Source organism: Natator depressus, chromosome 16 (assembly GCF_965152275.1).
Source record: "Natator depressus isolate rNatDep1 chromosome 16, rNatDep2.hap1, whole genome shotgun sequence".
Classification (NCBI taxonomy): domain Eukaryota; kingdom Metazoa; phylum Chordata; order Testudines; family Cheloniidae; genus Natator; species Natator depressus.
The window spans coordinates 13,451,977-13,464,898 of record NC_134249.1 but is presented as its reverse complement, the minus strand read 5'-3'; the positions used below and the strand labels follow the sequence as shown (position 1 = coordinate 13,464,898).

The window sequence follows — 12,922 nt, the reverse complement described above, 5'->3', positions numbered from 1 at the left end:
GCTGGAGCCCTGCCTGCTCGTGGTGGGTGGGGGAGACGCGCTGCTTTGGCACCTCCTGGCTCCGGTCAGTGGGAATTACCTCACCCCTGTATTTCCCAGGGTTACTACCGCAGGACGGCAGACTATTTCCCCACCAAGAACCGCCAGCGCATGGGCTGCTTCGCCGTCCCCATGGTGTACGCCACCTTCCTGCTTGACCTGCGAAGAGAGGGGACCTCCGAGCTTGCCTTCCACCCGCCCCACCCCAACTACACCTGGCCCTTTGATGACATCATCGTCTTTGCCTACTCCTGCCAAGCCGCAGGTGAGGGCCAGAGGGAAGGGGCAGAGTGGGAGAGGGACGGGTGGAGTGAGCTGTACTTGGTCCCCCAGAAAGGAGCTCCTCAAGGCATCCCATGTCTGGGGATTGAGGCCAGAGGACTGTGAAATCTGAATCCGTCCCCACGTAGATGTGGAACTGAAGGACGTAAAAGAGCAATGCATTTCCTGAGGAGCTGTCTCCTGTCCCGTGCTGGCCCTAAACAGCCCCTTTGCCCAAGGCAGGGTGGCAGGTGGAGGGGGGAGCTGGTTGGCACATTAGGAAGAGCCGAGGGCTTGTGCTTTGGGATGGAACAACACAGGGAAGGCTGGTGTGCAGAGCTCTCAGCGAAGGGCTTGGGAGCAGGGGCTGGTGGCCTGGGGTTACTCTGGCTGCCTCTGCCTTGCAGGAGTCCAGATCTACGTGTGTAACCAGGAGCGGTTTGGTTACATCAATGTCCCGGTGAAGTCCCATCAGACGCTAGAGGACGAACACATCAACTTTGTGCACCTCATCCTGGAAGCCATGGGTAAGGGCTCAGGCCCAGCCGCCGGCACTGGGGGAATGACAGGGAGCTTCAGTCTGGGTTCCTAGCCCTGGGGCACAGATCAGCAGGTGCAGCTCCCCTGAAGTCAGTGGAGTTTCACCCGCTTACACTATTTGTCTGAGCAGTTGACAGACAAAGCGTAAGCAAACGCCCTTAGCTGACATGAGGGAAGTGCGCTGGGTCTCGGGTGGAGGTCTGCGCCATAAGGGGGCTCGCTGGCTTTCTTGCTGGGAGTCACAGCAGCAAAGCCTAAGGATTGAACGGGCCATGGAAAGGGGAAGACCCCAGCTCAGCCATGAGGTGCTGTGGCAGGGTGTGTGTGGGGAGGCAGCCTGTACCATTCTGGCGGGCTCAGAGCACTTGAGCCTTCTGAGCTGTCAGTGTGGGCTGGGGCTGGCCTATCATCCTGAAGCAAATCCTGGGGATGGGGAGGAAGCTCCCAGCCCACACGCCCAGCTGTATTCGGTGAGGCAGTGACGCAGCTGAGGATGTTTGCTTCTGTCTAGGCCCTTGGAGTGAGGGCTGTGGGCACAGTGACTCCATCTTAGTCACGTGCTCTGTCTCTTGCAGTGGACGGCCCGCCGATGTACCCCTCTGAGCACGTTTCCCTCAGCCCCAAGCACCTCGGTAAAATGGGCTTTGATGAGGTGAGCACCTGGCCGGAAGTGAGAGCGTGTTTCCCCTCCCTGCCCAACACAGCACCCTCATGGCACCTATTGTCCCTCCACCTCCCTGCCCCCTGGAGCCTGCTCCTGCTGGGCTGGCCAGCGGAGACGCTGCAGAGTGAGGTGAAATCTCCCCCCGCTTGGCTAAGCAGGCTGCCTGCATAACCCCTGTTGCGTGAAGGACACTCTTCAACCTATATCCCTTGTCTGGTAACCTGTTGCTGCACCATTTAAACCCCCATGCTGGGACACCAGGGAACAGCACTTTGGGGCCCAGTGCAGAGTTGGCTTATGGGAGAGGATGGGTGGCTGGAGAGGGAGGTCTGGCAGGAGCCGTGTCTCATGAGCAGAGACCCCCCTGAGCTCCCATCTTGGGGAAAGATTCTGCTATTGCTTCAAAGAGGAGAGAGCTGCTAGGGCCCTTCCTTCATCACACTCATTGCCATGGAGAGGAGCTTGTTCCCCTCCGTGTGCCCAGCTGGGATAGAGCTTTGTCAGTCCTCTGTGTCCCAGGGTATCCCATTCCCTTCAGGCACAATGGCCTGCCCACTGCTGGATGGAGGAACCCCATATAGACTGTGTGCCCTTCTCTTGGCAGCTCCCCTTGGTGAGCGTGAGACCCTGCCCCTTTCCTGAGTCTCTAGCCCGATCTTTCCCAGGCTGGAATCATAAGACTGGAAGGGACCTCGAAAGGTCATCTAGTCCAGTCCCCTGCACTCATGTCAGGACTAAGTATTGTCTAGACCATCCCTGACAGGTGTTTGTCTAACCTGCTCTTAAAAATCTCCAGTGATGGAGGTTCCACAACCTCCCTACGCAATTTATTCCAGTGCCTAATCACCATGACAGTTAGGAAGTTTTTCCCTAATGTCCAACCTAACCCACCCTTGTTGCAATTTAAATCCATTGATTCTTGTCCTATCCTCAGAGGTTAAGGAGAACGATTTTTCTCCCTCCTCCTTGTAACAACCTTTTATGTACTTGAAAACTGTTACCATGTCTCCTCTTTGTCTTCTCTGCTCCAGACTAAACAAACCCAATTTTTTTCAGTCTTCCCTCATAGCTCATGTTTTCTAGACCTTTAATCATTTTTGTTGCTCTTCTCTGGACTTTCTCCGCTTTGTCCACATCTTTCCTGAAATGTGGCACCCAGAACTGGACACAATACTCCAGCTGAGGCCTAATCAGCGCAGAGTAGGTGGAAGAGTTACTTCTCATGTCTTGCTTACAACACTCCTGCTAATACATTGCAGAAGGATGTTTGCTTTTTTTGCAACAGTGTTACACTGACTCATATTTAGCTTGTCTACTATGATCCCCAGATCCCTTTCTGCAGTACTCCTTCCTAAGCAGTCATTTCCCATTTTGTATGTGTGCAACTGATTGTTTCTTGCTGAGTGGAGTACTTTGAATTTGTTCTTATTGAATTTCATCCCATTGACTTCAGACCATTTCTCCAGTTTGTCCAAATCATTCTGAATTTTAATCCTATCCCCTTTAATGTTTGATTCTTCTTTAGATTTTCCTGATTAACCTGGTGCGGAGGCCAGACCGGCGCCAGCGGATGCTGAGTTCTCTGTATGAGCTGGAGATAGACCCCCTGGTGGTGGATGCTGTGGACGGGAGGTGAGTGCTCTGTGCTCTTTACCCTGCTTTGCAACAGCTCAGGTGGGATGCCAGTACCTCATGGGGGATGGAGGGGGAATGGGTTTTGGATGCTGGGCGCAGGCAGGTTTCTTGCTGCTGAAGCTCAGTGCTCTCGCTGCTGCTTTGGGTTGGGGTCGGGGATGCGTTATGACACCGCACATCAAACGGGGAGGGGAAATTCTGCTAGTTGGTGGTGGAGAGACGGAACCACACTGTGTATTCTCAGCTGGATTGTCTCCTGAGCAAGGGAATCAAAAGGCAGATGTCAGGCATGGTAAGAAGAGTCAGCAGCCAAAGTTACACATGAGCCCCTGGCTGTCAGTGTCACACAAGCTCAGCCTGCCATCTTCTCACAGCTCAGCCCACCAAATCCTCTGCATCCTCCACACCTTGCCACAGGTAGCCGGGCTGGAGAGCCCCACCTCCACCAGGTATGGCCAGGCCCCTCCTGTGAGGTGCTTATGGGGTGGGGAGGGCTCACCTTCACTAGGGACTCCCCTGTTGGAGCAAGTGTCAGTGGCCCAAGGCAGGGAATAACCTGCCCCAGATTGGAACTAGCCCGTCTTGGTGGGAGAGCTCCCCTCAGGGGGGTGGTGCTGGGAAGTGGAAGTGACTAGATCTGACTGGTGCAGAATAGTGGGAGTTAGAGATGGGAAGGATCTATCATGCCCACCTCATCTATCCCCCTGGCCAGTGCAGGATTGTTCCCTACAGCCTGTTCTCCAGCGCAGCACTTCTCTAACCACGGCCTCTCACCCTCCAGTGCCCTGAACAGCAGTGACATTAAGATCCTGGGTGTGGATCTGCTCCCAGGATACTATGACCCATTCTCTGGCAGGACGCTCACCAAGGGGGAGGTTGGTTGCTTCCTCAGCCATTATTACATCTGGAAAGAGGTAAAGACCTGAGGCAAAGGAAGAAAATAAACGGGAAGGGGGAGATTACACTAACGCCGAGGGGGCCCGTGGCACTGGGCATTGTTCAGAGTGAGAGACAGGCCCTGCCCCAAAGAGCTTACAGTCTAAACGGACAAAGCAGGGAAGGGAAGCAACTTGCCCAAGGTCACCATTGTCGGAGCTGGGACTCTCCTGAGTCCCTGTCCAGTGCCCTACTTGCTGGAGCATGTCGAGCAACCTTCCTGGCTGGCACAGTGCCCTTGGCAGCAGCCCCTGGATGGGGGTGTCTCCCCTGCCCCACTCCTCTGTTCTGTGAGGCCGTTCTTCACAACAAACCCCGGTCCAGACTTAGTTTCCAGACTGGTGCCGCTGTCCTGGGGAAGGGGGTCCAGGAGGGAGCAGCAGGGCCTCTAACAACAGCCACTCGGGCTCTCCCCGCAGATCGTGGCACGGGGGCTGGAGAAGTCGGTGGTGTTTGAGGATGACGTGCGCTTCGAGGCCTATTTCAAGGTGCGGCTGACGCGGCTGATGGAGGAGCTGGAGTGGGCACAGCTGGACTGGGACCTGATGTACGTTGGACTAGCCCACAGTGAGGGGCAGGGGAGGGGGAAGGGACGGGGCTGGCCCCATCCTGAGCTTGCCTTCCGAGTGCTGTCACTGGTTGAATCCCGCCATGGTCTGGGGGCCCCTCCCCTGCTTCCCCATGGGTTAGTGCCCTCTGATGCTGGCTACTGTTTTCAGATAGGCGAAAGCCCCGAGCACTGTTGTTTTCCACCCCAATGGCTGATTGGAGCCAGTCGCCTGGAGACGAGTCTCTATCCCATTCCCAGCCCCTCGAGCCATCCAGGCCCCTGCAGCGTGTCTGCTGCCTGGGATTGCTGAGGGCCTGGCTCCTTCCCTTAGCTGATGGGCTGCTTTTGCCTTCGCAGCTACCTGGGCAGGAAGCAGGTGAACTCGGAGGACGAGGAGCCGGTGGAGGACGTGCGGAACCTGGTGGTGGCTGAATATTCCTACTGGACCCTGGCCTACATCATCTCCCAGCGCGGGGCCCAGAAGCTGATTGCGGCCGAACCCCTGTCCAAAATGCTGCCGGTGGACGAATTCCTGCCCATCATGTATGACAAGCACCCAAAGTAAGGATAGGCTCTGGCTGCTGCTCCATCCCCAGGGTGGGGCTGGCACAGTGCTGGCTGAGAAGGGGCAGAGCCCAGTGCTGGGGGTCTCCAGTCCATGCACAACCCCTCTCCCTTCCCCCTGCCCCCGGGAAGGGGTTTTGGTTCTGTTTTCCTACCCAGTCAGGTGTGACACCCGTTTGCTAGTCTGGTTTGCAGCCCAGACTCCATTAGCAGCTTGGCCATGTAAGTGAAGAAACAAGCGTGTGTGTCTCCGCCCCCGGCCCCCAGCATTATTTCTGCACTGAAATAAAATATCTGTTACCATGAGCTCATTCCCCTCAGCCGTCCCTGCGCTCTGGTCTGTGGAAAACGGTCGTCAGTGAGCTGTGGGGGAGGGGGTCGTAGCGCTGAGAGAACAGAGTCGTTGCTGGCCGAGCAAGGGCTGGTGTGAAATGCGTTTGGAGGATTTCAGCTCCATTTCTAGTGGATCAGCCACATCCCCATGTCTGACCATCATGGCTGAGCTCTTTCCCCCCCACTGCCCCTTCCTGACTGACTGGGCCATGGAGACTCAGCTCCCCCTGACGTCCCTGGATCATCCCCCGCAGGTCAGGGCTGAAGCCAGCCTAGGGGCCACTTGCTCTGCTGCTGCCCATGTTCCATGGTAGGCAGAGGGCTCCAGGGCTCTTGACCTGACGCTGTTCAGCAGCAGTGAAATCCCACATGGTGGGTGAGGCGGGAGAACAAAGATCGCTGAAAACCCTGAGAGTGCAGTTTTCACAGCCAAGGAGTCTGTTCATGCATGTCTGAGGGCGTACGTGGATGCTTATCTGGGGATCACAGAGCCCCTTTGCACAGACACCAGGCTCTAAATACAGCATGTGGACAAGGTCACCGACTCCCCCCTCTGCATTGTGTCCCCCGTTCATTCCCATGTAACGTGCAGCCCCACAGATACTCAGCCATAACTCCCCCGCCCTCCCAGACGTCTCCCAGCCACTCCAGGATGGCCATGTGGCTCCCATCCTCTGCAGCTGTCTTAGGTGCTCTCAGATTCCAGGCAGACTGTTGCAATGGCTGGGAGTTCTGGTTTCCCAATGCTGACTTCCCGCCCCTCCTGCAGACCTCTGGTGGGGGGCTGGGGGAAGAAGGGTGGGGGGATGGAAAGGGTTGAGAGAGAGAGATGGAAAAACAGAGGGATTAAAAGAGTAAAGGAAGGGGTGGAGCAGGAAGGTGGACAGACTAAAGCCCTGGGTGTGAACCAGGAACCATTCCAAGACCCAGGCTAGCGAGAATAACATCAGCACAGGCTGGCTGGCTCTGGGCCAGCCCGTGGCCTAACTGGGACCGGTGGAGCGCCCTGCTCTGCAGGAGACCCCAGTTCGATCTGAGTGGCACAAGGCGGGGGCTGGGCGAGCAGTGAAGGTGGGTGTGACAGGAATCGTCCCCGGGTGTAGCGGGGGGCACCATGGATCAGTTCAGAGCGACCCTAAGGGCTGTCAGGAGCCCTGTGCTGGGATGCAGGATGTTGGGAGGCTCCCGGCAAACCCCCCCCACCCCTCCCCAAGTAGAGAGGAGGTATTAGCCCTACAAGGAGGCTGCTGGCTGCCGCGGCCCAGTGTCCCATCCTGCCCCTCTTGGAGTCCTGCAGACCTGGCAGCCTGCAGGGTGAGCTCATCGCGGGATTCCTTGTTTGCTGTAGTTTAACGAGGAGCCTGGGAACAGCCTAGCTCTGCCGTGGATGCTGAGGAACATGTTTCTGGGCAGCCGGCCCGAGCCAAGCAAAGTGCGTTGGCTGCCGTTTGAGTTGCTCCAGCAGGGCTGGGGGATGGGTGGCCTCCTCTCACCTACAGACTCTCGCTGAGCCAGGAGCCTGCCTGACTTCTTGGCTCCCATGCCCCGCAGGAAATGCTCTGGATGATCCATCCAGGTGCTGTGTCTCAGAGCACTCCCGCCTCTTTGGTGTCCGAGGCCCAGGAACACAGCGTTAGAGGGGACGGGGCTCCAGGCTGCGGGCACACCCTGGCATCCCCCTAGGGGTGCAGATTTTGTTCTCCACCCCCTTTTGCGTTCCTACCCAGCGTCACTGATTTTTCCACTCTCCCTTTTCTAGCGAGGATTACAAGCAGCATTTTGCTAACCGCGACCTGCTGGTGTATTCGGTGCACCCCCTGCTGGTTTACCCCACTCACTACACTGGGGACTCCAAGTGGCTCAGCGACACGGAGACGTCCACCATCTGGGATGACGACTCCAAGAAGACGGACTGGAGCGGCTCTCAGAAAACACTGAAGGGTTCCCGAAGCAACGCTGGCCATTCCTTCCGCTCGACCTCCCGGGATGAGCTCTAGCATCGGGCTGGTAAGCCAGGCCCGGGAACAGCTGCAAAACACGTGTGTAGATCTGCGGATTCATGTGTTTGTGCGGACGGAAGTTGGCTGCCAGGAAATGCTGCCCTGTAAACATGTCTGAAATCTCCCTTTCAGCTTCAGTGTCCGATAGCAACTTTCCCCTTCCCTACCTTCTTTCCCTGTTGATCTCAAAGCACCTGATGGACACCCGGGAATTAGTGTCCCAATCCCCTTCCTCTGGGGTAGGTCAGTATCATCTTACAAATGAGGAAACCAAAGCACTGAACTGGATTTGCCCACAACTGGGCAGTAAGTCAGTGGCAGGTGAACAGAACCCAGCATTCCTGACTCCCAGGCTGTGCTTTGACTACAAGACTCCAGCTTGTTTGAGCTGTCATTGGGGGAGTAGCTGTGATTCCCACTGCTCCCCTCAGTACCAGGTGCTCTCCTGAGACGGTATGCAGGAGTATCCAGGGGGCTAATGCCCATCCTTCCCCAGGGTTCTGACATGTGACCAGCTGCGATGTTGGGTATGAATTAGCAAGACGCTGCCTATTCTACATCCCAAGGGTTGAGGACTTGGGATGGGAGATACAAAGCCGAACCGTGGAAGGTCATGTCAGAACTAGCCGTGTCCATTTGGGAGGCAGTGTTGTCTACTGGCTAGCAGAGGGGACTGTGGGTCTGGATTCCTGGGTTCTATTCCTGACTGCCACTGATTTTCTGCATGACTGTGGGCAAGTCACTTTATCGCTATGTGTAAGATGGGGGTGATGTTCCTCTACTTCCCAGAGTGGGGGAGAGGCCACATTTAGCTATTGTTTGTAAAGTGCTTTGAACTCCTCGGGCGGAGGTGGCAGGGGGAGAATATATTGCTCCTGGCACCCCAAAGGTTCCCTTCACATTCACTGCTCAATCTGCTTCCTGCTAGCTAGGGAGGGTGGGTGCATGGTTTATTTCACAGGGCTTGCACTGTAATTGGAAAATGAGACAGTGCATGATGCCAGACAGCAGAGCAGCCCTATGCTTTGACTGCCCCAAACCTAGCCCAGCAATCGTTAATCCTCATCAGCATTTCCATGACAAAGTCCCGCTGTCTGGCGTTTTTAGTGCTAGCAGGAAAACGATCTCTGGGCAGGAGTCTAGAATTGAAGGGCTCAGGCTGGGAGCAAATGAACTGGGCAAGGTTTGAAAACAAAAATAACTGTGCCTTATTTCCGTGGTAAGCCCTTGGTGGGTCAGGCGGACGGTCTGGGATTTAGCGTGCCAGCACGTATCCTCTTCTCCCCCTGCTCTGCTCTGCTCTGAGCCAGCTGGCACCCTCCTCCCCAGAGGTGGCTGCACCGAGTTGGGGCTGGCAGGCGCCACAGAAATGGAAGAGATTATTTTTCACACTGACTTGTTAGGTGACCCTGGCTGAATCTTAAATCAGCCAAACAGAGCAGGAACTTCAGAGTAACTGCTGAGTCTCCAGCCTGAATGTGCTGCGTTGGGCTGCTACATCTGGGGAGGGTTGGGTCCAAAGAGTGGGCAACTTTCCTCCTTTGCTCTTTGGTTCTCATGTTGGTTTAAGCTGGCTGGAGATGGTGAGTGTGTGTTGGGGATTCTGAGCTGGATCCAGCCCCGCACACTGAAGTCCCCTCTCCATCCTCAGACCACATGCTGCAGGTGTAACAACAGGGCAAACTTCCCTGATGCAGATCCCCACCACTGAACCTCAGTCCCGACCACGAGGGGTTTTTGGGGGCAGAGTAGAACCTGGTGGTCTGCATGGCCCATTCGCACCTTGTCCCTTTTGTTGGCTGTCTCCACTGAGATGCACAGCAATACAGCCAGGCCCTCTTGCAAACAATAGTGGGACAATCTTCCAGTGGAACACAGGGAAACTCAGTGCCCAGGAGGGGGGCATTTGGGGCAGCAAACAGTTTAGTTTTGCAGGCTGGCATCACATCTGCACAGGGAGCCTAGCTCTCCACAGTGGCACAGCAACCAACCCCGGCTTGCACCAGTAACGCTGGCCTCTCACTTCCTTTTCCAGGGGTGCTTCCCATTCCTCAAGTGTGACAAAGGAGGAACACCGTGGGCTGCTCTGCCCGCCTGCAGATTTGACTGGTTCCTGGCTGAGAGATGCAGCTGTGTTTGCTTGACCAAAGGGGGGTGTTTAACTTGGGCCCGTAATCTTCGCTCACTGAAATAGACCGTATGCAGGGGTTGCACCAAGGACCATGCTTGACTATCTGGACACCTCTGCTAGGTGGTGCAGCTTTTGGTCTAGTCCTTTGCAACCTACTACTTCTCCTTCCCCATCTCTGGTGGTGCCTCTCCCTGAAAGGACAGAAGTGTTTGGAAATGTACAAGGCTCGGTAACCTTCCAGAGAGTTTCTTGCTCAGTATTTTCAGACTGAGCTCATTCCTGTAGGGATGCAGGAGCCCACTCAGCTGAGATCTGCCAGGCCATAGGGCCCAGGGTGTGTGTTGATTCTTTTGTAATACTTGTTTGGATTATTTGATCAGCTCATCCCTCTAATCCAATGGAATCAAAATTCTTTCTCTTCTCCACCCAAAGTTGGAGCCGATGACCACCTTGTGTGCCTTGGTGAAAAGGGGATGGGATCTAGACATGAGGTGACGGGTGCCTAAGAAATACCCCAGACAGACTTCCAGAGCTGTAGGGGGAGAATCCAGTACAGGGCAGAAGTAATGGAAAAATCCCCCCAGCTGCCTGCAGATTAGGGTTCTCTCTGCATTATGCCAGGCTGTCTGCTGGGTTTTCCCTCCCATGTAGTATGGCTTAACTGAAATAAGCAAGCCATCAGGAGGATTAAACTGGACTCTATTTAAGACAACTCACCCATATTTTGTCACCATCTTCTTGTTCTCTATAGCCCCCTCTAGTGTTCTCGAGTATGTGTTGCATATGTTCGCTCCTGCTCTGGGCCACTAGCATGTGTACAATAGTCTGCAATGCCCAGATCGCCTCCTTTCCTCCAGGTGCAATGCACTGACAGTGCCCAGAGATCACCTCTGAATGCCACATGGGAAGGGGAATAAGTGGGAGCACCCTCTGCAGGGTGGACTCAGTGTGGGATCCAGGATCTATGAGATACGGTCTGGGATGTCACTGTGTGAGAAACCTGTAGCACCATACAACACTAACGCTCAAGATTTGAGTGGAAGAGCACCCTGGGTGCGGGCTCTCTGTGTCTGGAGGGAGGGCGCTGCCTGCCTTCCGCTCTGTGAATCTACCCCGTGTGTTGGAGCTTCCATCGCTGATTATTGCTAGAAAATGAAGCCTGGCTTTGTGTCTCAAACAGGCGACTGAAAGGCAGGCACTGCCTAGCTCTGCCACTGGCCAGGTGACCTTGGGCAGATCATTCACAGGACATGAGCACAAACAGCACAAATAAATGAATGGAAGCCAAAGAAGTCCGATTAACACTGATCACACACACTTCCAGTCCATAATGACAACTGATTACTAGGGTAGGAGTCCTTGGTGCTATCCATGCAACACATGTGACAGGTGCTGCCATTAGTGATGAAGTTTGAAATGAAGCTGTGCTACAAACCATGTTTCTTCAAAGAGGGGGACATGAGCAAACCACTGCAGTGTGGTCAGGATATAGCCTCTCTGTGGAGCTCCAAGGAAAGACATTTCACTATAAGAGGCTTTTAACACTGGCTGCAATAAGATTGGGCCTTACGTGCCATCTGACTGCTACAGTGACCACTACGGAAAGGATAGTTCAGGCCAGTACCTGTCAAGGAATCTAAAGACTCTGGAGTGACCAGTTTGCCACAGGGCAAGTATGGAGATTTCACACTAAGCCTCCTTCCATTGCTTGGTGAATTAGAGGCTGCTTAGAAGTTTCTTCCCCACTTCTGTGGAGGAAGAGACATGAAGGTGCGTGTTGACTGTTCCCCATGAATGTGTATAAATCTAGGCTAAGAAAAATATTAAGTCTGACCAGAGCACAGGAGGAATGTTTAAGATTAAATTCTTCCTTAGTCCTCCTCAATGCCTGCAAGCATGAATCTGATGTTGAGAAATAAACATTCTACATAAGAGGGACTGTCCACCTCCCTTTCTCTAACTGCTACATCCCCTCCACACATACCTCTTACAAGATACAACGAGAACTCCCAAACAAAGCCCTAGAGACAAAGTGCCACATCAACTGTAGTTCCATTTGTGCTCCCCACCGAAAGCAGCAGATTGGTGTCACCATCCAAAGATCTGAGAAGAAAATGAAGGGTTTAGTTCAAGCCACACTAGCACTGGGCCCACTGGAAAATGAAACCCTTTGACCGCAGAAGTAAAGGTTTCCCCCCTGCCACCAAGCACCAGTACAGAACTGCACAACAGAATTTAACACTAAGGGCCGATCTTTAGAATGGTCACTGTTCATGGACCAATTACCCTTTAAACAAAGAAACCCAAAAAGAAATAAACACTAGATGTGGAATTATTATAAGCTGACATTGTGCAATATGTTGCACTTGTCTGTGCCTCACTGTCCTCAACTGTTGAATGAGGGACATGAGCCTTCCCTCCTCCAGCACTAGGAGGGGTAATTAGTTTAATGTCTGTCAAGGGCTTTGAAGATACCCGGGGAGGAGGGAGTTCTGCCTGCCCCAGTGATGTGTACCCTAGAACTTGTTCTGTGCCTTCTGGATGGTTGAATCTTAGTTTTAGCTGCACAGGGAGGGATTCTCACATGTTGGCTTGTGAAGACCTTGTGGAATGTGCAGTTGGCTTGTGAAGACCTGTGTGGAATGTCCTTCTCCGTGCATCACTGTCAGGGGGTGGAGACCATGCTGGCCTGCCCTATGCTGACCATGCTGTTACAGAGCCGGGGCCTGGCTCATCCCTGCCTTCCCCCGTGTAGTCACTGAAATGGGAGCAGATTGGGTGTAAAACTCCCCTTCTAACTAGAAAAGGAGTACTTGTGGCACCTTAGAGACTAACCAATTTATTTGAGCATAAGCTTTCGTGAGCTACAGCTCACTTCATCGGAAGTGAGCTGTAGCTCACGAAAGCTTATGCTCAAATAAATTGGTTAGTCTCTAAGGTGCCATAAGTACTCCTTTTCTTTTTGCGAATACAGACTAACATGGCTGCTACTCTAAAACCTTCTAACTAGGTGACATTTCACAGCTGCTTTGCACAGGTGTGAATGACCCCGGGTGCAAGATGCAGAGGGTAAGACTCTTGGCTTCAGAAGAGCTGTTCTAAGTGACCCTGCAGCCTGAGCATTCCTGTACAGAAACCAATCACTCCCCCGGTAACTGGGAAAGATTTGCTTCTAGCCATTAGAAATGAGCCCAGACTTACCGCCGTTTATAGAAGCCTAGAACCTGCCCTCTCGGTAGACTGGCAAAGCAGGTCAGTGGAGTAAGAAA

At 54.0% G+C, this 12,922-nt stretch overlaps 1 protein-coding gene across 4 annotated transcripts in view; it reads left to right on the top strand.

Moving 5' to 3' along the window:
* CERCAM (cerebral endothelial cell adhesion molecule) overlaps positions 1-11,745 on the top strand; it is a 38,833-nt gene extending 27,088 nt beyond the window's left edge. For 2 of the 4 annotated variants that reach the window (XM_074973625.1, XM_074973623.1), the window contains exons 6-14: positions 100-304; positions 708-827; positions 1,416-1,492; positions 3,030-3,136; positions 3,921-4,053; positions 4,495-4,622; positions 4,983-5,186; positions 7,282-7,529; positions 9,558-11,745. In XM_074973625.1, the coding sequence (XP_074829726.1) occupies positions 100-304; positions 708-827; positions 1,416-1,492; positions 3,030-3,136; positions 3,921-4,053; positions 4,495-4,622; positions 4,983-5,186; positions 7,282-7,519 (1,212 nt within the window). In that variant the 3' untranslated portion in view covers positions 7,520-7,529; positions 9,558-11,745. Of the gene's footprint in view, positions 1-99; positions 305-707; positions 828-1,415; positions 1,493-3,029; positions 3,137-3,920; positions 4,054-4,494; positions 4,623-4,982; positions 5,187-7,281; positions 7,562-9,557 lie in introns of all 4 variants that reach the window. The other 2 variants (XM_074973622.1, XM_074973621.1) reach the window with 2 other exon arrangements.
* The last annotated feature ends 1,177 nt before the right edge of the window (positions 11,746-12,922 follow it).